General features: G+C 43.7%; 1 protein-coding gene across 1 annotated transcript; it reads right to left on the reverse strand.

Moving 5' to 3' along the window:
- Positions 1-5819: 5819 nt before the first annotated feature.
- Positions 5820-14057, reverse strand: LOC311060099 (receptor-interacting serine/threonine-protein kinase 3-like; the record flags this gene model as incomplete). The annotated part of the gene is made up of 7 exons (XM_084078223.1): positions 5820-6313; positions 7316-7376; positions 7653-7738; positions 8322-8483; positions 10392-10440; positions 12657-12821; positions 13926-14057. The coding sequence occupies 7 exons, from the start codon at positions 14055-14057 to the stop codon at positions 6042-6044; spliced, it is 927 nt and encodes a 308-aa protein (XP_083934349.1). The 3' UTR covers positions 5820-6041.
- Between the last annotated feature and the right edge of the window lie 11562 nt (positions 14058-25619).

Consider the following 25619-nt stretch of genomic DNA (forward strand, 5'->3'; position numbering starts at 1 on the left):
GATCGAGTTGAATGGAATGAAAATAATGTACTCTGCTTTGCATCTGACCACCTAACATCTATTCAACCTCTTCTTAACATTATTAACAATTCTCTCTGCTCTCTGGCTCTCTTGTAGCTCTCTGGCTTAAACCCTGGCCTATATACTTCATTGACTGAGGTCAGGGGTTTGTCCTCGGCCCCCTCCTTTTTACCCCTCAACACCAAATGACTTCACCGAAAATAGCTGAACTACAGGCTCACATCGTGTCACATTGCGACACGTTGTGAGCTGGTAGATCTGCTATTTTCCCTTATTATGACATGTCCAGAAAAGTCACTGAAACACTGAAAATGACCCGAAAAGGACTGACTGGGGAACAACACTAACGTTTCCTATATCCCCCTGTTTCCTATGCTGTGTGTTTTCCACTTCCTGTCGATTTCATTGGATATCATTGGTCATCTGACCAGTTTCATTGGATTTCATTGGATCAAATCGACAGGAAGTGGAAAACACACAGCCTAGGAAACAGGTGAATAGGGATCTTAGGAAAGGGGGCTGTGTGAATTATGGACATCACTTCCTGTCAGTCATTCAATTCATTTGAGCGATATCCGTGTCAGTCAACAATAATGTTACTCTACACAAGATCTACCTCCACACAGCTGATTCAAATTAATGATCAATGTTTATTACCAAGCGCTGAAGTCACAGCACCATTTAACAATCTCCCAAGAGATTCAGCAACAGCAGCCAGTAAGAATGAAACACAGGACAGGAGTTAGGCTACTGCTACCTCGATCTCCAGGCTTTTATTGTTTAGTTTTGCTAAAAAATAAAAGCCTGGGGGAGCGCGTCGGTGTAGGAAGTGTTTCATTTCCCCAACCAACCAGAGTGCAGTGGGCGTCGCTCGTAATGTTGTGTTAACGGGGCGGGGGTTGACGGACAGATCGGTGAACCAATGGGATCAGGCGCAATCTCTCTGCGCCTCTATACACCCGCCCCTTTGTGTCAAGTGTCAAGAGCTCAAGAGATCAGCTGTGTTATATTGTCAGGGACCGAGTTGGTCGGAAGGAGAGACACAGGGAAAACTTGGTTTTAAAACATTGTTCTGTTTTTTTTATTTCTTTTTCTTTTTTCGTTGTTGCAAATTAATGTTTTAACAAAACAAATGTGCTCAACACAAAGGAAATTAAACTAAATAACAAAACAAACTGGGACTGAACAACACAACTGAACTGAAAACTTAACTAACTAGAATGACACAGGCGGTGGACATATACAGTATATAGGGACGGGTCAGACCACTGTTAATACAAAAGGGGGAAAAGACAAAGGCTACCATTGACACACACACTCTAAGAACCCCTGCCCCACCCCATAGTGCAGAGGAACTGTGGTGCAGTCCAATTGTCCAGATTAGCTGCATATCTGGAGCAGCTGATCCCCATTCCTTTGGCCAGCCCATAATGTCCATTTATATCAGCAGCCTCCCACAAAACTGGTATCTCAAAGAAAACTCATAAATGAACTCATAGAAAACAACTAAACAATAAATTATGTCATTTCAACTGGTTAATAATAAACTGAAAATAAACACACTAAATATATAAAGCAAAAGGAAGAGTTACCATACATTATAGTCTCTATGTGTGGCTGCTGAGTCAGCCATCACACACTCCCCCCCTTCGGAGCTCTCGCTGAAACAGCGAGAGATAATCTGAAGTTATGTTGAGTTGGCCGGGTATGTGCTGCACTGTAAAGCGGAAAGGTTGCATGGCCAGGTACCACTTTGTGATGCGGCGGCCATTGGTGTCTGTCATCTGCTGAATCCACTGGAGGGCTTTATGGTCAGTCTGGAACCCCTCACACTTCACGCTTCTCACTTCACGTTTCACGCTTCTCGCTTCACGTCCCTCACGTCCATCACGTCCCTCACGTACATCACGTCCCTCGCGTCCTTCACGTCCATCATGCAAGAGACGACACAAGCCATTTACCAGGTCAGCAGCCTCACACCAACAACCCCCCTCACAACACACTACCAGTGTGGTGTGAGAATCCACAGGTTGGCCACGTCCATGCTGAGGTAATGACGTCTGGAGAACCCTCTGGAGTCTGGAGACACTGTTTCTTCGGCCTGTCGATCAGGTTCATCACCTGCCATGTGGGCCTGAACAATACCGGCCAAGTCTGCCAGTGTTGGCTCTTGGCTGATCTCCCCAGTGTCCCCTCCAGTGACTCCAGAGTCTGGACTATCCTCCTCCTCCTCCTGTATTAGTCGTCTTCCTCCTCTGCCACGATTCATGGCTCCTCCGGGTTTGGAAAAAAAAAAGTATTGAGAAAAAAACAAAAAACCTGTGCTCTCCACCGTTATCCCACCACTGCCACCATCTGTCAGGGACCGAGTTGGTCGGAAGGAGAGACACAGGGAAAACTTTGTTGGTTTTAAAACATTGTTCTCTTTTTTTTATTTCTTTTTCTTTCTTTTCTTTTTTCGTTGTTGCAAATTAATGTTTTAACAAAACAAATGTGCTCAACACAAAGGAAATTAAACTAAATAACAAAACAAACTGGGACTGAACAACACAACTGAACTGAAAACTTAACTAACTAGATTTACACAGGTGGTGGACATATATAGGGACGGGCCAGACCACTGTTAATACAAAAGGGGGAAAAGACAAAGACTACCATTGACACACACACTCTAAGAACCCCTGCCCCACCCCATAGTGCAGAGGGACTGTGGTGCAGTCCAATTGTCCAGATTAGCTGCAGATCTGGAGCAGCTGATCCCCATTCCAGCCAGCCCATAATGTCCATTTATATCAGCAGCCTCCCACAAAACTGGTATCTCAAAGAAAACTCATAAATTAACTCATAGAAAACAACTAAACAATAAATTATGTCATTTCAACTGGTTAATAATGAACTGAAAATAAACACACTAAATATATAAAGCAAAAGGAAGAGTTACCATACATTATAGTCTCTATGTGTGGCTGCTGAGTCAGCCATCACATATATGGAGATCTTTTAGGGTAAGTAGGCAGACAAACGTGACCCTTTTTTAATATATGATGTTTGTTTCATTATTTGTTTATATAAAAACGTGATAGGCCGATGTATTATTATTTATTTTTGACTATTTTAGGTAGTGTTTTTCAGAACTGTGCTGAGTGTTGAAAATTGCCGAGATCATTAAATAAAATAATAAAAAAAAAACTAGAACATTCTCAGTGGTGCTGTAGACATGGTCAGTGAATACTCCTGAGTCGAGGGTCTTTCATGCATTAAGAGCACTGTTTTTATTGCCTCTGGAATGGATCTTATTAACACACTGCGGTTCCATTCCATTTTTCTTATTATCATTCACATGTCTATCCTACCCACCAATGGGACTTAATGTAGCCTTTTATCGTCATTTTGATCTCACACCATATCTTTACTGTCTTTATCTCTCCTTTTTCTCATTTCCATCCCCAACTACATTTGTTCTCTCGTCCTCTCCCCTCTCTGTCTGTATCCTCCTGACAGTCCTGTCTTCATGAGCTACAGTAGTCAGTCATGGGAGGCCCTTCCCTCTCATCTCTCACATTCTCAGATGTATGTCTCTCAACTTCTTCATTCTCTCTCTCTCTCTCTCTGTCTCTCTCTCTCTCTCTCTTTATTTGTATACATAGCACATGGCAACAACAAGGCGAATCAGACTGCTTTACACAAAACATTAAGAGTAAAAGTGCAAAGTGAAAAATAAACCAATTATAAAAGGACATTTGAATACAGTAGTTTTTGTTTTAAGAGAAAATCAGAATAAGCTAAGATAAAACAGATAGAAAATGAGAATAAAGCAGCTCAAAAATATTAATCAAAAAACTCAATAAAAGGCGTCAGTGAGAACAGAAAAGTCTTTGATTTACGAAGATTTTAGACACACAGACCCAGACAGAGTAGGCAAGAAGACATAACGACTATGATGAAACCTCTCAAACAACCAAAGCAACATAATCTATTCCCTACTCAACTCAAACAAAAAGCACATTTAAAATGACCGTAGTCGACCAAAGTACTACTCAGGTCACTGATAAAAAACAAAAACAAGAGAACAAATTAACAAACAAGAAAAGCAAAAACAATGACAAACATCAATTACCACCCCAGAATAGAACAGCAAGATTTTAATTGCCTGTGTGCGCCTGTGTGTGTTTGTGCATGCGTGCATGCATGTGGATGTGTGCGTGTGTGTCTATGAGGGAGATCATCTCAACCTCTTATCCGGAATCGGGTCGCGGGCGTAACAGTTCCAACAGAGAGCTCCAGACTTCCCTTTCCAGAGCAACATTAGCAACTTCCTCCTGGGGGGATTCCGAGGCGTTCCAAGTAGAGCTCTTCACGGGTCCAAAAAAGGTCCTAATGGACCAGTGAAATTTGGTTAGTTTCCGAACCGTTCCGAGATTTTTTTCAAATAACCATACTGAACGTGGGTCATGGACCCGTGACAATTTGATCCGATTTTATGGACCCGGTCCCTAATTGGACACGTAATTTGCAACAGATAACAAAACACTGCTGCCAGGCTTTTGGCACACACTGAGTAGTGAGCACATTATACCAGTCGTCATTATACCAGCTGCCCTTCACTGGTTACCTGTGAGTTTTGGAATTGATTTTAAGATTTTACTGCTTGTTTTATAGTCCAGAATGGTCAGGCTCCTGCCTATATTGTGATCTCTTAACTCCCTATGAGCCTGTCCGCTGCCGGAGATCCTCATGCAGCGCTCTGCTGATGGTTCCAAGGTCTTGTCTTGTCGCTAAGGCCGTGTGTCCACCAAAGCGTTTTATCCCAGCTGAAATTGCAAGACACTCTCCTACAAATGCTTCCCACAGTTGATAATATTTCAGCTCTGTCTGGGCGCCCAGATAAAAACGCCAGATGTGAATGCGTGGCACAGAGAAAACAACCTACAACTTACGCTGGCTGCACAAAAACGCCTTGTACAGACCCTGTGTTCACCAAGCTTTTTCCATGCGGGCCCCTCGGCTGTGGAACCTAGTGTCCTCTTTTAAATCTGTTCTTAAAACACATTTTTCTTCATTGATGGCTTTTTGTAACGTTTATGTTATATATTATTATAACCTCCCTTTTCAGTTTCTGTTTTTACTGTAGAGCACTTTGTAACTTGTTTTTGAAAAGTGCTGATAATTGATTATTAGTTATTATAGAGATTCATTGCATTCTACACTTTTTTATTACACGCCGTTTTACGCATAAATGGCTTTTTACGGTATATGATAGAGGGCTATGCCAAACGGCTAAGACACAAAACTATTGGCCAAAGGGTGGCGCTATAGCGCTCAACTTTGAACAGGTTTTACTCATACTCTGTTTTGTGGTCTGACTTTTGACCTCTGACCTTTAGATCTCATCATTTTGAACAATCTATTTGTTTTACAGCATTTCTAGATTTCGTTTTTGAATCTTTCAGAAGGCTTCCTTTTTTCTTCTTCTTTAAAAAAGCCCATCTACCTGCCCAGAATGTGTGAGCTTATACATCTGCTATTTTTGCTATTTGTCATATGAAGTATAAAGTGCTGATATGACAACAACATGATATCCAATAATTATGATAAACCGTTCATATAAAGATGCACATTTTTAATCAGATAAATTATCATAAAAGGTATAGTTTCATACATGTAGTTTAACTTTTCTACATACCATGCTACTACAATGTACTATACAACATTTGTGTAGCAATATGTTTACATCAGTAAATCAACATAAACATCAGTTGATAATAGCTCAACATTTACCAGATCTTACACACCTCTGCTGTACCAGAATGTGTATATATCCCTGCATAGAGAGGTTCTGTGGAGGTGGTTTGAACTGTATGAAGGAGGGTCATTGTGTTGTTAGACACACTGTAGAATGACACAGTACCTGCTTTGTGATCTACATACACGCCAACTACTCCCCCATCATCGCCCCCCTTCTTGAAGGACACTTGTGTGTTCCTGCCGTTGTGCCTTGACCAGTAATATCCACCATTGTGTCATAACAACCAGGACTTGTCATTTGCTCCAAAGCTCTCCTTTCTGTTGATTTTATAACTGACTGCTATAGAAACCACATTCTCACTCCATTTTACTTCAAAGTAACAACGTCCAGACAGACTCTCTCTACTCAACACCTGCTGGTGAGTAAATCTGTCTGGATGATCAGAATAATGTTGGTCTTCTTCGGTAGGAGTTACCTTCCTATCGTCCTCTGACAGGGAGAGGTTGATGTTCATTGAGTCGGGGTCCAGTGACAATGAACAGGAATCTGTTAGGACACGCATGACAAAATGTCACAACAAAATTAAACGATTACAACCTTGTGTTCCTGTTTGGCCATGTCATTATAGGCAAACAATTATTATTTCCAATAATAATAATAACTAGAATAATGCGCTCAGGTCTCCGCGCTGGTCTCCAGGCCAAGTTGTCTACCCAGGGCCCGCAAACCTATACCAAATGGAATAGTATGAACGGACAACGGACTAGATAATGTGTACCGATTAAGTGTGTGAGATACGGACAAAAGTTGTAGGTGTTGCAAAAAGTGTGTTGTGAAGAAAACACAAAATGGTGGAAAATCGAATTGGCACAATTTGTCAGGACCTATATTGGGAGTTGCGTCATGATCTAAGGAATCCAGGGGGGGCTTTAGATTGTGCAACCTATGGTTCAACAGTCATTGGCCAAAACGTGATAATGTGTACTGATTTGTGTGAGATTTGGACAAAAGTTGTAGGAGTTGTAGCAAAAAGTGTGTTTTGAAGAAAACTCAGAATGGTGGAAAAATCTTGTCTGTTTGATTGTTCAAGAGTTACAGGCCAAAATGTGAAGGGAACTGTTATAGCACCACCATTAGGCCAATTTCAAGAAAATGGTTGCCTTCGGCCGTCGTGTGTGTGTGTGTGTGTGTGTGTGTGTGTGTGTGTGTGTGTGTGTGTGTGTGTGTGTGTGTGTGTGTGTGTGTGTGTGTGTGTGTGTGTGTGTGTGTGTGTGTGTGTGAGAGATCCATATTCAATGAAGATCTAAGATACTGAGTCGATCAGACTAATCAATTTAGTTGATTATTTTAAAAACATATTTAAAAAGAGGTTATAGGTTCTAAATGTCGGTTTGCCCAGCCCTAGTACAGAGCATGTTGTGGTTTGTAGCTGAGCTGGTATTGTTCTGTCCACACAGGCCTGTTCACTTTATTGTATTCTTGTATCCCAACAATTTCACTGTATGCCCGGTTTGTGTAAAAGCAGTGTACTGATCACCATGTACTTACGTTTCAAAAAGTCCTCTCTGTCTGTGCTCCCTGGAGGTACTGGTGGACGTGGCACACCATCCTGTTGAACACAGTCCTGTTATTTCATATCAACAATATTATGTACAGTATGGTATTGTACAGTAGGAGCACTATTAAACAACACCATGGATTGGAAAGAGGGAGGAGATAAGAGAAAGAAAGCAATCAATGAGAAAACATTTAGACAGACAGACAGAGATTGCAATACTGTGTCATGAAAAATCTTTCTCATAAAAGTGTTTCAGCACATAGACAAGGGTAACATCATTGTTTTAAAGTGAGTGAATGAGTTTAGAATGCATCATATATTCTTTACCAGATCCTTTTTCACTTGGTCGACGGCATCATGAATCCTAGACTCCCAGTGCTTCTCATACAGGCCTTGTGTCACAGCAGCGCATTCTGGGAACAACAAAGACACAACGTTTATTCAGCTGCTCAGACAGATTGAGGTCAGTTCCTAGACCCATGGCTAGGTTTGACCCCTTTCCCCCCTTTTTTTGCACCTTATGTATAATCTTATGTACATACAGTAGCTACTGTACCTGCCGCTATGTGGACATACCTTATGTCTATCCTCAATTTCATAACTGCTGCTATGTGGACCTACCCGTGTGTTACCACTTTCACACCTTACATTTAACCTCATACACATACTGTATCTGCTGGTTTTATGCTGCAGTACGTGTATATATAGATATCTTTGATTGTATGTAGATTATACTGTAATAACTTTTTTCTTGCGCTCCCTCTCTTGTTCCCCCCTCCTTTCTGAAAACAAGAAAGTTAGATGGTGTTCTATTGAATGGAACACGTCTACCAGTTAATGATAGCAACCACCAAATAACACCCAATCTAGACAACTTTTTCTATTCAGAGCCATTTAATTTTCTCCCGTTGGTGATCATTTCACCAGTATCGCTACAAATGGGAGGAATAAAACTATTCAACTTCCCAAGTTATGGTTGCAGGGCAGTCCTCTCACCTGTAAAACTGGGTCTTTCATCTGGATCTTGGTTCCAGCACCTCACCATGAGTTTTACCAGCTCCTCCAGCCCTGGGACCTGCTTTTCTTTATCTTTAATATCCTCTAGAGGCGGCCTTTCTCCGCTGCAGGCATCATACGGTGCAAGTTCCCGGCCAGTATCTCAGAGAGTGGAGGGAAAGATGGATGATTGGGATGGGAATTGTAATACATAGGAGACCGGGTACACTAACGTGTTTCTAATGATTCTTATTATTGGATTAACATTAAGTCAAAGAATGGAATCTGTGAAGCAGAGACAATGAGTGATTAAGGGGCAGTGTCCACCAAGCCTTTTTTTCTGAGCACTGTTTTGAAGTAAACCCCAGCAGCGTGATGAGTCGCTGAGCATTTATTTTGCTTAGATAATGTTATCGGCGTTTGGAGGTGTTTTTAGGCAAGCACCTTGGCGTTTTCAACCGGGGAAAAAACATATTGGTGGACACAGCCCCTAAAGGAGGGAGAGATTGATGGAGAGAGAACAGAAAATGATGACGATGAAGGAGAAAGCAAGACAAAGAAGGGAGAGAGAGATAAGAATTACTCACTTAAAATGGTCCACACCAGTATTGCGTAACTAAAATGAAAAGAGACATTGATCAGCAATTAGCGTACATATTCACATAATTATCACACATATGGGACAGATAGCATTAGCAACTAATTCTCAGCATCTGTGTTATAGTTAGCCAAATAAGAATATTTACAAAAATAACTAAATAGAAACTGGATAAAACCGCCAATTATACTGTATGTTGCTGTTTTGGGGGTATTTGCCAGTGTTCATTTGCACATAATGTGACATTTGTTTAGTTTGCATATAAATAGCTACACATATCTACTTCCTGTAACACGAAACATCTAATGAAACAGAAATATGAACATGACTATTGAACTTTCTACTTTCTGGTATGGAACCGTATCATCCACTACGGATATTCACATGGGCTTTGCGGTGACACACACATAGGCGGATTAGGAAGAAACGGGCCCCTGGGCCGAGACACGCAAAAGGCCCCCCTGCCCCCTTCCGTGGGTGCACGCGGGTTTTTTTCGGTTAAAAACGTCTGTGCACGGCGGAAGATAGGCTAATATAATGCATGTTTTACCTATAACTTAAATACAAATAAATTGTTCGGTTATATTGCGGTTAATAAGGGAAATTATTAGGTTTTTTTTATGTTAAAATTGTTAAAAAAATATGTTAACATTTTTTTTTATAAAAAAAAGAGAGAGAGAGAGAGAGAGAGAGAGAAAAAAGAAGAGGAATAGACAGAGGGGAAGGAGAGAGCGAGCAAGAGTGAATGGTGATGCAACACTATTGAGACAACGGCCAAGCAAGCTCTACCACAGTGTCAAATGCCTGAACACACGAGAACACACAACTTTTGAAGAGTTTCTACCCGGCTACCATCAGACTGTTGAACAAGGCCTGAACACTGCCTGCTACCAGTCTGGCCTGTCACACAAAATAATGATGTCAGTCTAGTATTCCTGTGAGTTAGACTCATACTTCCTCATGCGGATATACCTTGTCAGAAGTGAAGCCGACATGGTACACTTATTGGGAAATTACATTTCCAGGTCTACAGTCCAGATTTTTTTGACATTGGAGCAGTTTCACTTTGCCAAGCCAGAAGACTGGCCGGGTACCGGTTTGTATTGATGCTCAAAGAGGAGCCAGCTGATGCACTGATATACTCTATGGGACAAGAGGCAGTTCATTGATTTGGCTTGGTGGATGAACAGAAGTATAATGATTATGACTGAGTGATGGGATTTTCCACGTGATTTCTGAGCATGCACGATTCCACTCACGGACCCAAGAGGAAGTTGAAGGGAGTCTGTTGAACAAGGCACCTGAAATAACTTCCTGCTCACGGTGACTTTTCTGAGAAAGTGGAGGAAATAGGCCACAGGCTTGTCATTGGAATCAAAAGCCCTATTCGTACCTGGGGACTTCTGGTTATCTTGTCCTATCCTATATTAAAATTGCAGAATGGGTTGACACAGTGGACGTCAGAAACATACTGTAACATCCATACTTGCAAGGCACACTGTTGCACCCATCCACACCAAACTTGGCACAAACACAGTTCAAGGTTCATGACAGTATTCACACCAGGGGCCACATTGTACAACCAAGCTAACTTTGTCAGTAAGCTTGACAAACACATTCTCAAGGAGGCACACCATTGCTGCAATCCACACCAAACTTGGCACAAACACTGTTCAATGGTCTGCCATGAGAATAGCCACACGAAAAATACTTTACACACACATGAAGGACACTTCAGCAGTGTTACAGCAGTGTTTAACACAGCAGTGTCAAACTGGTGTTTCTTGGCCCGCGACGTCGTCCAATCTGGCCCGCGATGTGATTTTAGAAAACGCCATTTAATACTACCTTTTAATGGAAAAAAACCGAGAGAGTTTTTCAGGCAGTATTCAGGCTGGGTCTGAATATTGAACAAACTTGTTCTGAACAATGGTCGTGAAGCCACGGCCAAGGTCATTAGCATACAGAGGACCATCACCATGGCCTCTCTTTCATTCAACTCTACCTGGAGAGAACGCTTTTTTCAACAGCATCACAATTCCGGTAAAACACTGTTGTATGGAGAAGTATATATCAGTTGTGTCTCTCGTCTGGAGGAGTAGGGAGAGCAGCTGCATTCCTCCCCGCATAGCAGTGACTGAGATGTAGTGGAATAGAAGTGAAAGTACAGGAAATTGGAAATACTATAGTAAAGTAAAAATACCTCAAATCTTTACTGAAGTACAGTACTTGAGTAAATGTAATTAGTTACTTTACATCAATGTTGTTTTATAAATCTAATTATTTTGCTGGAAAAATTCTGGCACTGTAGTGAAAATGTGGCTTAAAACATGGTAATCATTACCTAACCACCCACACACATTACCAGGTATTGTTTAACTTCAAATTGAATTATTTTACTTAAAATTGTTTATTGGGGCTCCTTACAAATTGCATTGTTTGTTTTTAATGTCAATGATGAAAGTAGCTATTCTTCTTAATACATTAAAAAAAGTGATATACGTAGTTAGTGGCAGTGTCTGAGACATCAGATGCTGACTGAATGCGTGAGTGCGCGCATGTGTGTCCGCAACTGGTTCGGCCCACATCAAGTCACCATTTGACCAATGTGGCCGGGACCCCAAAATGAGTTCGACACCCCTGGTTTAACACTTCAAATGGCCATAACTCAGTGACCTTTGCTGTGATCAGTGAAATATATATGACTTGCATATTTAAATGGGTTTATAGTTGGACGGTAGACTGGCGTGACATGCATATTTGATTGGCCAAGAGGAGTTCACAAACGTAGTATCATCTATGTGGATATATTTTCAACATGAATGTTGCATATACTGCCTCGATGTGACACATGAAGGTAGTTCAGGCTCATTAAGAGCCTGTGTGCACAGTTTACCACCTAGAGCATTAGGTTGGATTAACTCCAACTGTTAATGTCTATTGTGTCTATTAGGGAATGTCCGATATTTACTTTATAGCCGATATCCAATATATTGGCCAACTCCTAATTTCCAATACCGATAATATGGGACATCCGTAGTGTCCCTATACATTTGAACATTTTCTGTAGCTCAAGCCACAATAAGAAACCACCCACAGTCTCAGCCCCTCTCCCTCGTACTGAACTGCTTCCGTTCAGTATAATCACAAAAGAAAGGCAATCAGTATTGACGTTAAATAAACAAAGATTATTGTGTATTAATATTAAATCTCAGTTGCATTTGCTTCATACAAAAAAACAGAAGAGAGATGAGTTTGAACAGTGCCAGAGGAGGATCATGCTTGACCCATCATTGGTGGTGATAATCACCCCCAAAAAGTAGGGATGGGCAATATTATCGATATCGCGATATTTTATTTTGCGATACTGTATCGATACTCCAGTATCAATATCGCGATTTTTGTTGCTTTTTCAGATACAGGCTTTATGAAAAACATTCAAAGAACCTATCACAGATCTGCAGCTACTCAATATGTAGTGTATATATAAACAATATGTAGTTGTGATATATGTATATATCGCAATATATCGCAATATGTATCGTATCGCAATATATCGTGATATCACAATATATCGCAATATATCGCAATATAGTGATATGACCCAAGTACCGGATCTAAGGCCCCTGATTCGTATCGCAATATAAACGATATCGTGACCCAAGTATCGTGATACGTATCGTATCGTGAGTTTGTTGCCAATACCCATCCCTACCAAAAAGGTGCCTGGGACTCACCTTGACATTTAGATCTGCGTCCAGCAGTACGTTGTCAGGCTTCAGGTCCTTGTGGACGATAGCGGGGCTGAGAGTATGAAGGTGCTTCATGCCCAGAGCCATTTGGTGAACCAGTCGAAATACCAGGGACCAGGGTGGTGCTAGTTTCTTCTGTCTTAGTTTCCTCTGTTGATGGTTGGGGTAAAACAGAAACATTTAATTCACAATCACAGACACAAATACAAATAAAGCTATAATCCTTAAAGGAGCACATCACTCATTTTCAACCTTATCTTCATATAATTGGCCCTCACTAAAGCACATTACAAGATGGCATTTCTGTCTACTTACTCTGTGCCTCAGATGAGGGCTGTTCTGCTTTATAAAACTGAGTTTACCTTAAAGGAATACTTCATCCAAAAAAATGAAGCCTTGAATTCATGGAGATCTTTTTCCCTGTCACATTCCTGAGCCAATAATCCAATATTTGACTAATTGAAGTTAACACATTGGGTGCCAAAACCGTGAATCTCCGGTTTTTAATTTTTAGCGCTTAGGTGTCAAAACCGGGATTGTCTGTGAAATCAATCTTTTTTTTCACAAGGGGGGGCTAGCGCAGCTCTGGAATCACCCACGGTGACTCTGAGAAGGAAGGGACAGATGGATCACTGAGCCAAAAAAAACTGTCTCCCGTCCGCTCCCATTCTATCTCCTTGATAAAAACCTCTGCATCTCCTTAACTTTATACAGTGGGGAAAACGAGTCATTTTCGATGCACTATCACTCCGCAATGGTGAAGCGCGTAAGAGATGTTATTGTTCCAGGCGTTAGCCAGGACCATCCATCGTCGCGCACGCATGCATTGTTTACATGCGGGTGCTCGCCGTGGAGTCTGCAGCTCTAAACAGCGTAGCATTACAAACGGTGAGATCTCTGGCACTCAACGTCACTTTTTTTAATAAAACTCCAAATGTGAAGGAAAGGAATAAATGTAGAGAGACAGAAAATTACTTCTCAATGGATACATTTAGAATTGTTTTAAGATATGACTGTTAACTTTCAAAGCCCTTCATGCAAGTTCCTCAAATTATAAACTACTAGTCCATACCCGGTGAAGTGCGGAGGCGTAAGTAGTTGCAAACGTGGGGTTATCCCGCGTCTCGCTGCGGTGCCCCCCACCATGGCGACATTATTTTTACATAAAAATGCGAATAAACAGCTGACAGCTGTTTCATGTGTTTTTTTCTGTTATCTGATATAATCTCAGCTTTTGAGTGGAAAAAACCTGACCTGCGCGGTGCCGAGGGATCCTCTCTCCATCAGCTGCATGACCATACCCACATGTGTCATGGGGGTACCGGATCTAAGGCCCCTGAAGACCCCCATGACCGTCACGACATAGGGGTTCTCTGCACGTAGCATCATTTGGCACTCATGAGCCAATTCCTCATCCTTCCTCTCTCTGAAGAACTCTTGCCCACTTATTGTTGTCCCTTATTGAACTGATAAGGGACATACTTTGTTCCTTACTTTTGGGTACACATCTTACAAGTTCAAACAGCTCATATACTATATGATACAGGTTGTAACCACTTAAACCCTCTAGACTTAAAGAGGTGGTGCCATGGTTTTGCACTTTTTCTGTTTTTCATGTGTCTATGAGGTTGATGGAACTTTATTAAGTCCCCTGGTGGTGTTTTTATGGTGTTTTATGTCTTCTCTGACTACTTTCAGTTTCTTCCTGGAGGCTGAAACCTTGAGGGTCAAACGTGCCAATAGAAAAACAGCGCTTTAGTGACATAGTAAAAACATGCCCTCCCCCTCATTATCATAACACAGCAGGTGTGGGCATGAGGAGGAGGAGGGACTAGGACAGGTGGGTGGTGCTAAGGTGGTGGAGGAGGTGCTAAGGTGAGAACTAGGTATACTTAATGAACTGGAGGCGTGTCAACATAAAAACATAATTTTAGCAATATCTGTACACTTTTTTGAAAAAGATCTTCCTCGTAGTATAACCATAATACCTGCTGATTATGTTTTAGGGGGGGGGAAAATCACTGAAAATCACGGCACCCCGTCTTTAATAAACTGGACCTGAGCCCCGACAGGCACATGGTCAAGTTCATCATGGAGATGCTGACGAACCGCAGCTTCACCTTAAAGACCAGTGATGGACAATGCAGTAGGCTCAGGAGGCTGAGGAATGGCGTTCCGCAGGGGTCTGTCCTCGCACCGATGTTGTTCAACATATACATCCACGATCCACCGGAGACAACATCCCGGAAATATGGCTACGCTGACGACCTGGCCATCATGATGCGACGACCAACATGGGAGGCGATGGAAGTCGGCCTGAACCAGGATATGGGTATCCTTGAAGCCTATCTGCGCAAGTGGCGCCTACAGCTCAGCATTGGCAAGACAGTGTCAGCTGCTTACCACCTCAACAACCGCGAAGCAGGAAGGGAACTGGAAGTATTCGTCAACAACAAGCGCCTGGAGTTCCAGCAAGCCCCGCGGTACCTTGGTGTACGTCTGGACAGGACACTTTCCTTCAAACAACACCTGGAAGAAGTGACAGCCAAAGTGTCATCAAGGGTCTCACTAATCCGACGTCTCGCCGGTACCAGCTGGGGTGCATCTGCCAAGGTGCTCCGAATCTCCACGCAAGCCCTGGTCTTCTCTGCAGCTGAGTACTGTGCCCCAGCCTGGTGCAGAAGCCCACATGCCAGGAAGGTCGACGTTGCCATAAACAACGCTCTTCGGACCATAACTGGCTGCCTGAAGCCCACCCCTGTATTCCACCTGCCAGTGCTAGCGGGAATTGCCCCGGCCGGCCTCCGACGAGAGGCTGCTACCCTCGCCCTTGCAAGGAAAGCCTGTAGACAGGACTGGCATATCCTGCACAACACCACCACAACAGTGTTGCCTCTAGATAGGCTCAAGTCCCGCCACCCGTACAACAAGGCGGTACAAGAGCTGCTCAGGTCCATCCCTGAGGACCTGTCTACAGAGGCATGGCTGGCGGCAGCCTGGAAGCAGGAGTGGGAGTTGGCCGGGCCCACACGCATCCACCGCTACATCCAGGACCCGGGAGGCGGCATTAAAGGAGAGGAACTGCCACGCCGGCAATGGACCCTGCTGAACCGCCTGCGAACCGGGGTCGGACGCTTCAAAACATCCATGAGGAAGTGGGGCCTGGCGGACGGAGCAGCATGCGAGTGTGGGGAGCCGGAGCAGACCGCTGAGCACATAATCACAGTCTGTCCCCTGTATAAACCACCCTCGGAGGCCGGCCTCTTCGATGTGGGACCCGAGACGAGGGCGTGGCTGTACACTACTGAACTGGACATCTGATGATGACACACGAAAGAAGAAGACCTGAGTTGTCTCTGTGCTTTATTGTATTTGTTAGGGATTGATCATCAAGGTGAAGCCTGTGCCCATTTCAGTTTAAACTAATTCAACCCTGCCCACCTGTCTTGACAAGCAACTTAAAGGGATATTTCACACTGCATGAAGCCATGAATTATTGAAATTTCTATATTTTTCATTCATTTATTTGCATTCCTGATCCAATATTAATAAAATAACTCAAATCAATGAAAGGTAACTACTGTCTAGGTTATGATTGATCGTTTTAAATGTAGCTTTGCTCCTATTTACTTCAAAGTACACCAGTACTTTAACTCAAGCAACTCTCACTTGCAGTTGAGTAATATTTGACCAAGATCTATCTATACTTTGACTCAAGTACAAGAGTTGAGTTCTTTGTCCACCACTGGCTTTTCCACTTACCCGTTATCAAGACATAATAATTTAATGGCCACATCCTGTCCCCAATGATGATGTCTGGCCTTGTAGACTTGACCGAATCCACCTGCACCAATCACCGTCCAGCTCTGGTCCAGCATGCTATCAGCAATCACTGGAAGAGATTCCATGGAGTTGGACTGCCCCATTGTTTACTGAAGAGAGGAGGGGATAAGGATGTTTTACTCATGTATCACACACTTAATTATATATATATATAAATAATATCATATTTTAAAATGGGCTTAAGGGAGGGCGCAGGCAGGCGGACCTCTGACATCACGCTCATGTTACCATGACTCAGCCATAACCGTATAAGGAGTTCCCAATGCAGCTATGCCCAACTATGGAGTGTGTTGTCTAACCTCAATGTGTCGTCATGGCATCAGGTGCAAACAAATCAGTCAGCTCCATATATGGGCACAAAAGGGGGCATGCCAAGATGACATCAGAGATCTCCATATATTGGCATAAAAGGGACAATGACTGACAGATACAGAGCTCTTCATATATGGGCATACTATATGTATCAGTCGGATCGGCAGTGTGACACTGTGACAGTGTGGTATATATATATATATATACACACACACACACACACACACACACACACACACACACACACACACACACACACACACACACACGTCAGAAGTACATTAACACTCATGTCAGATCCAGTAGAACTAAAAGACCAGTCATTTTATGTTTGGTTATGCTCGGGTGCTCTGAAAATAGCAGATCTACAAGCTTGTAGATCGGCTATTTTCAGCATTCAACCAAGTGTAAAATCATCAATTATGACGCCGTCACCGCCAAAATACATTTTAATCGACTAAATCAACTGTAGAATTAGTCGTCTATGACTATAATCTTATGATATTTAGTCGACTGAAACTAGACTAAAACTAAAACATTTCAGATGACTAAAATATGACTAAAACTAAATGGAATTTTATTCAAAAGACTATGACTAAAACTAAACCAAAATTTGCTGTCAAAATCAACACTGGTTCGGGGCGCCCGCTGGCCTAGCGGTCCAGGTGCATTTACTGTACTGTAGCTGTTTTAGCATAAAATTTGATGATCCAATGGAGTTAGCTGGTTTTGTCGGAAGCACTTTTTAATACTTTTCATTGGTTAATTATTTTTTTTTGCCAACACACAGAGTAAAGGGTGTTCAATAGCACTGATTTATGGAAAAAAAAATGCAAAAACGTCAAAATGGAGTTGGTTTCTGCCCGACGGCAACGATTGCTAAAAATTAAAGTTTAAAAAGGATTTCTCTGTGAGCTCATTAACAGGTTGTTATCATAATCCCCCTTGATTTATCTATCCTGTCTCCATCCACTTTCTATCTCTCTGTCTTGCTGTCTATATGTCTGTATCTCTTTCTCTCACTCCCACCCTCTTTCTGTAAGGTATTGATTTGCGCTCCTGGTCTTTGCTAATACACACAGTTAGGCAACTAGCTTATGGAGCAGATAAGGTATTGGGAAGAGAAGATTAGAGAGCTCAGAGACATCTATACATCTCTGTCTGTCTCCCCCAAACCCGTCCCTCTCCTCAAGAAGAGGCGACATCATCAACAAACTTCTAAAAGGGGAAGCCTATAGACCATATTCACACGGCAGCCATGTTTCTATGAAGTCAATGAAAGTAGCCACCCGGGGTGGCGGCACTTTCAATGTTAAATTCCAATATGGCCGCCGTGTGAATATGGTCTATTGAACCCACACCCTGAATTCTGTTGAGCCATGTGTTGTGCCACACGTTCCTAGTCCCTCCCCTGCACGACATATAAGGGCAAGGGCCGGGCGTCTCCCTCAGCCAGCAGCCGGCTCAGGTGTGGCTGGTCCCAATCAGCCCAGCTGCTCCACATCACCATCAACAGGAGCTGGCCAATATAAGCTGCTGAGAACAGATGCCTGGTGCTTGAATATTGTCTACTGTGGTCAGTGTAACCGGCTGTTGTTTACTGTGTCTCTAGCGTGCTGTAGAGCACTTCAATATTGTATATCTGTGATTTTCATGCTAACATTGGGCCCGATTCATGAACCGAACAAATTTGTTCTTAGACCCACTTAAGAAGTTTTTTAAGAGATTTTGGCATTCACAAATGTTTTCTTAGCTGTGATTTGTTCTTAAGTTTAGAAGACATCTACGCATACTAGAGAGCACTCTTAGGCTGGCCTTTGAGTTCTTAAGTGTGACATATTTGTGCAAAAATAATTAATTCTCGAAGTTTCTTCAATTCTACAGTTGTATAATATAGGATTTAAATTACAATAATATATTTAAATTAAAATCATATCTTTAGAGCAGTGGTTCTCAAAGTGTGGTCTGGGGACCCCAGGGGTCCTTCAGGGAGTTTCAGGGGGTCCACAGAAAACGAAGAACAGTTTAACCCTATTTTATACTTTGTTTGAAAATAGCCGATCTACAAGCTCACAACACGTCCCATTACTGGCCATTTTGAGCTTGTAGATCGGCTATTTTCGAGACATTTTGATAAATCTTGAAACATTTTCCCTGGCAGAAAATATTTTCAGGTGGGGGTCTGCAGCCAAATGCATGTCAATTTGGGGGTCCTTGACATGAAAATGTTTGAGACGGGTCTGAAATTACAATCTAACCCAAACGGACCCGGTTGAGTTGAAGCCCAAGCCCCATACCCACCCCATAACCCCCCACCCAACCCACCCTCATCGCCCCCCATACCCCCACCCCCATATCCCAGACATTCGCCACACCCCCATTTTCCAGTCCCCTTCCTAACTGAAAGCCCCCCTATAGACGGGTTTCCTGTTAGTAAACATGAGAGGAATATGACCGCGCAGAGGAGGGGGAAGCCTATGGGTGCGTTTGGAAATTACGCGCCGGAGCACACTCGCCTATTAGTTTGTATTGGCCAGTGCGCTCACTGCCGCTCAGGGCTGTATTTTCGAACGCGCCTTTCATTTATTTTTATGTTTGGAGTCTGGTGTCCACCATCTGTAGACTTATAGTTTAGGTATTCTTTACTTCATTCTCTCAATTTTATTAATCACAGGTGTGATTGCAGGCAGAGCCATGCAGTCATGCCTTATATGGGGATTGGTGGGGCGGCTCCCTATGGTAATTAGGATGAACTGGCACACCCCTTCAAGTTATGAGGATTGGGATTCATCATCATCAAGAACATAGTTACGAACGTTTCTGCCTTTTAAGAACGTTTCATGAATCTGACTCAACTTCTCTTAGGAATTCACTTAGGAAGAAATGTAAGAGGAAACATTAGGAACGTATTGCGGCATGAGGCCCATTGTTCTCTGTTTTGTTCCAGGCTCCCTCCTCCTCAAACCCAGTGTCTCCCAGCTCCACCACCACTCCATCCACCCTTCTCCCTGGATTTCCAAAACCACTCGCCCTCCTCAAGATCTCCCCTCATGCTCCCCTCATGCTCTTTACCTTTGGTCCCCGGCACGTTTGGCTACTCAGCACCGGTCCAGCCTAACAATATGGCTTAAATGAGGAATTGTCACTATCATGTTATACTTTTTTTTGTAATCTAATTGGGAAGAGATGTAATTATCTGTTGTCTTCTTCAGACAACAATTTGACAGTTTTTCGTGTATGATGTACAACAATAATTTTGGTTCAGGCCGCATAGCGGCCCTTCCCAATACTCCATAGTGGCCCAAACCTCTAGTTTTTAAAAACAGCAGATAACATGTTCACCTATAACATGCCCATTAGGGACTACAGGTTAGAAGACTTGCATATATTTGTGAGCATACACAAGTGTTTCTGACTGGGTTACACAACGGTGTTGGGTTATAAAGCGAAAAGAAACCTGTCAAGAATGCGTCTTGGTTACGAGGTTGTTGCTGTTCAACAGTAGCACAGCACTGAGATGCATTTGGTCGGCAGACCCAAATTCTTAGTTCTCACTTCATTCTAAACACTTTAAGCCTGTTAGAGAAGTTTAAAAAGGATTAATTTTAAATGAAATTAAAGTTAAGACACGAAAGAGAGGACAAAAGAAAAACAATACAAAAATTAAATAAAGTGTTTTGAAATCAGAAAAGTGCCATTCTTAGAGTGCAGATCTCAGGGCTGTGTCAGCGGTCAGTACATGAGGAAGTTGGGAGTGGAATAGCGTTTGTATGACAGACGGTGTTGGTGTTGTGGTGCCCCCTATGGGCATAAGTGAAAGCATATTTGGAGGTGTGCTGTATGACCTCAACATTCACACATTACAGGCAAACGGCATGGGGTATCAAGTCACTGTTTGATGGCCATTGTCACATCACACATGAGACCATTTGAACCTGAGAACCTTGAGATTTGTAGCATTTGTGGTGCCCCGTATGAGTGGAAGTGAAATAGCTTTTTGACAGAGGCGAAAACATACTCTCCTGCCTGTCGTGGTAGGCGTAGTGTAAGTAATCAGACGGTTTAGAGCATGTGGTTACTTTATTACAGGTCTGTCTCTCCATGTTATTTGCGAGTAGAATAAGCAGCAGTGCATCCACATCCGGTGTCATCCATCCTGTTAGCTCTGTCACAATAAAAGCCTAACAGCTAACACCACATCTCCCTTTCTTATAAAACTGAACAGACTGTCACATAGTATTAACTCAAAATAGAACATAGCACTCGTAGAACATAGCAATGCGTCTCATGAAAAACAACAACATTATTCAACATTCATCCTTACATCGCTTTTTTTTTTTTTTTTTTTTTTTTTTTTCTCACATTCATTTGTCTCCCCCCCCCAGTTCACAAGTCCAGTCTGTGAGGTTTTACCACCACTCTGCCATACCTAGTGGTAGGGCCGTGTGTGTGTGTACGGACAGGTGTGTGCCCCTTGGGAGTCTGTGTTGTTGACTCAGGGCGTTGTGGAGAACCCAGTGCAGGCTCCCCTGGTTGGGGTGGTGTGCTGAGTGTTGCAGTGCGAGGTGTGTGTGGTACAGTCTCTGGAAAAGGGACAAGATGGTGTCTGTTCCGCCTGATGGTGCCTGAAGGCCCGTCCACTATGTAGGAACGTGGAGCAGAGTGCGGCGAAACCACTGTGCCTTGAGACTTTGTATCTGTAATCCACACTGGCTGACCTGGTGTGAGCTGGCTTAGATCTCTCACACGGTGTCTTTTGTTGAAATTTGCAGTGTCCTTCACCCTCCTCTCCCTTTCTTTAGCTGCCACAACAGTGCTGTCTGGAAGCTCTGGGGTGAGTAGAGAGGAATGCTGGGGCACTGGAGTGCGCAGTCTCCTGCCCATGAGGAGCTGGGCAGGACTGTAGCCATTAGCAAGTGGTGTAGCTCTATAGGCCAACAGAGCCAGATACGGATCCTTCGCTTTCTTTAGCAGCTGTTTCACAGTCTGAACGTGACGTTCTGCCTCACCGTTACTCTGAGCGAACCTAGGGCTACTAGTGACATGTTTGAACCCGTAGGCTTCTGCAAAGTCCTTGAACTGTTGACTAGAGTACTGGGGGCCATTATCACAAAAAAAATTCTCTGGGACCCCATGTCTAGAGAATATTGATTTGAGATGCACAACAACATCCTGAGATCGTGTGGGAGTTAGTTTGGCAATCTCTACATACCTAGAGTAATAGTCCACTACTAGTAGGTAGTTATCGTGGTTGAGTGTGAATAAATCAGAACCTACTTTTTGCCATGGTCTCTCTGGGAGCTCACTGGACATTAATGGCTCCACAGGATTGCCACGCTCTTTGATGCATGTTTTGCAATTTCTTACCAGCTCGTTTAGTTGGCCGCTCAAGCCAGGCCACCATACCGTCTCTCTGGCCCGCTCCCTGCACCTGGTCATCCCCTGATGTCCCTCGTGTAGTGCATCGAGGACAGAGTTGCGCATCGCTGTGGGAATGACTAGTCTGGAGCCCATGAGCAGGAGTCCATTGTGTACAGTAAGAACAGCTCTATCAGGCCAGTAAGCTTTAACTGGACCTGTGAGCTGGCTGCGGTCAGGCCATCCTCTCTGACAGTATGACATGACCTCTGAGCAAACACTGTCTTCCTGCAGTCGCTCTCTCAGTCGTGCCATGTAAGTAGAGCTGGCGGGCATGCTATTGATGATTTCATCCACATAGATGTTTGTGTCTTCCATTAAGTTGTTGTCTGTCAGTTTTGAACTTGAGTTTTGACTGACAGGTGAGCGTGAGAGAGTGTCGGCTGTAAACAGGGCTTTGCCAGGTGTGTGCGAGATTGTGTAACTGTACCTCATGAGTCTAAGTCGAAACCGCTGGATCCTGGGAGGAAGATCAGTTAGTGCCTGGTGACCTAGCAGGCTGACAAGTGGCTTGTGGTCAGTTTCCATGGCAAAATGTCTCCCAATTAGGAAGTCTCTAAAACGCTCGCACCCCCATGTCAATCCTAGCGCCTCCTTCTCCACTTGGGCGTACCTCTGTTCTGTCTCTGTCATAGAGCGTGATGCGTACGCGACTGGTTTCCACTGCTCTCCCTCCTTTTGTAGGAGGACCGCCCCCAGTCCGTAGGAAGAGGCATCCGCAGACAGTTTCAGCTCTTTGTTGGGGTCGTAAAGTGTCAGCACTGGAGGTGATGTGAGATCATTTTTTAATTCGTCAAACGCTTTCTGTTGTGCACAGCCCCAGACCCACTGATACTTCTTTGAGAGAAGGTCTCTAAGCGGCTTGTCCTTTTCAGCTAGACCTGGAATGTATTTTCCCAGCTGGTTTAACATTCCCAAGAAACTGCGAACCTCTCCTGTGTTGGACGGCTCTCTCATGGACATTACAGCCTTTACCTTGTCTGGATCTGGCTGCACACCGTCAGCTGACAGAATATGACCTAGGAACTTGACTTCACGTCTGCTTAGCTCACACTTCTCCATGTTTAGTGTGACCCCGACTTCTTGGAGCTTGTTGAGGACAGTGTGCAGTCTGACGTCGTGCTGCTGTTGATCTTTCCCCCAGATGAGGACGTCATCCATGTGACATACAACTCCCTGCAGCCCGTCGATAATCATTGACATGCGCCGCTGAAAATGTTCTGGGGCTGACGCTATGCCGAAGGGCAGTCTGTTAAAGTAAAAGCGCCCAAAGGGAGTTATGAACGTTGTGTACAGTGACGACTCGGGGGATAATGGAATCTGCCAAAATCCTCTGTTGGCATCTAACTTGCTGAAGATCTGGGCTCCTGCCAGAGATCTAATTGTCTGCTCAACTGAAGGCAATATGTATTTCTCTCTGCGAACTGCTTCGTTGAGGCGGGTGAGGTCGACGCAGATGCGCACTGAGCCAGTCTTTGTAGGCACCGGAACCATGCCCGAACACCAGTCGGTCGGCTCTTCAACTCTGGAGATGACTCCAATGTCCTCCATTTTCTTAAGCTCCTCTTTCACTTTGTCGAGTAGAGGGATGGGGACCCGTCTAGGTGTGGCCAGGGAATAGGGAATAGCGTCTGGCCTGAGTTTAATAGTGTATGGCTGCTGCATCAACCCTAAACCCTGACACAACTTTGGGTAGGACTCTTCCATCTCTGACTTGTCTATGCTGTCTGCTCTGTAGACTAGTTTAAGCTTTACACTTGCTGGTCTGCTTAACAAGGCTACGTTTAAGTCATTGACAACGTAAACATCCTCCTGTATCACCTGCTCTCCTTTGCATAGTGACTCTCTGTACCTGCCTAGAACAGATAGAAGCATGCGACCCGGGCCAAATAGTGGTCTGTCAGGCTTGGCTAACTGTGTGTTGCTCTCAGCAATGGCATAGTAGGTCTGGGCTGGAATAACTGAGACATCAGCTCCTGTGTCTATGTTAAACCTGACCTTATGGTCCCTTATAGTCAAATCAGCATACCATGGGTCTAAACCTGCATCTACTGAGCCTAGGAACAAGGGAGTGTCGTCATCATCATCATCATAGCAACTTTCTGTTTCTACAGCATGCACTGCTTTGGTAGATCTACATACTTTACTGTAATGACCTCTCTTTCCACATGCATGACATGTTACCTCTCTGGCTGGGCACTGTGCATTTGCATGACCAGGGGACTTTCCACATCTGTAGCATGACTGGCGATCAGATGATGGCTGTGGTTTTGTTAATGGGTGCATTGGTTGATGAGGGGACTTTGGGGTGAATGGTTTTTGTCTTCTGCCTTTTGTTACTGCATCAATATCCATTCTACTCCCTCCTCTGAGGTCTGTTATTTGCAGTTTTCTGCCAGGGCATACAATGCAGTAATGAAAGCATCTACAGCCTCGTTTGGTTGCTGCACTCTCTGATTGAATCTTGCCCTCTCATATATCACGTTCTTTCTAGGCACAAAGTGTGTTTCAAGTGTGGCCTTTACCGAAGTGTACTGCTGTCTCTGTGCGTCGGATGTCGTCTGCTTCATCCCCCATGCAGTAGATCAGCGTGTTCACCTGGTTAGCTTCAGTGCTAAGATGGAGGTTGCTGGCCAGTCTGAATCTCTCGAACCTGCGTATCCATCGCTCCCAGTCCTGAGGTTTTGCAAAGTCGAATGCTTCAGGTGGTTGGATGGTGAACGTAGCGCTCGGAGGAGCGTTAGCATTAGCCTGTAGCTGTGGCTGTGCAGGCTGTGCTACCGCTGCATCACCGTCGCCGTCGCTTCCTGACATCTCGCCGCTAGCAGACGTTAACTTTCCAAAAAAGAAAAAAAACTCTTTCCAACCTCAAACTAGCTCTTTACCGCTGCCCACGTTCTGACACCATGTCGTGGTAGGCGTAGTGTAAGTAATCAGACGGTTTAGAGCATGTGGTTACTTTATTACAGGTCTGTCTCTCATGTTATTTGCGAGTAGAATAAGCAGCAGTGCATCCACATCCGGTGTCATCCATCCTGTTAGCTCTGTCACAATAAAAGCCTAACAGCTAACACCACACTGCCCTGGTCGTTCCAGGCCTGGCGGAAATAAATAGGGCTTAAGTGGTTGAACAGTGGAGATACGTATGGGAGCTTATACACTGTAAGAACTTTACCACCGAACTGGCATGTGGGATGATGGAGATTTGATGTTTGATTTGATGGAGAAAAAAATTGTTTTCTTTTGATCTGCTTTAGAATGGACTCTGGTGTGTCAGTACTACTGCTGCCTGACTGTAAGCGCACACACACACACACACACACACACACACACACACACACACACACACACACACACACACACACACACACACAC

The sequence above is a fragment of the Gymnoscopelus microlampas genome, assembly GCF_963454915.1.
Source record: "Gymnoscopelus microlampas genome assembly, chromosome: 14".
Classification (NCBI taxonomy): Eukaryota; Metazoa; Chordata; class Actinopteri; order Myctophiformes; family Myctophidae; genus Gymnoscopelus; species Gymnoscopelus microlampas.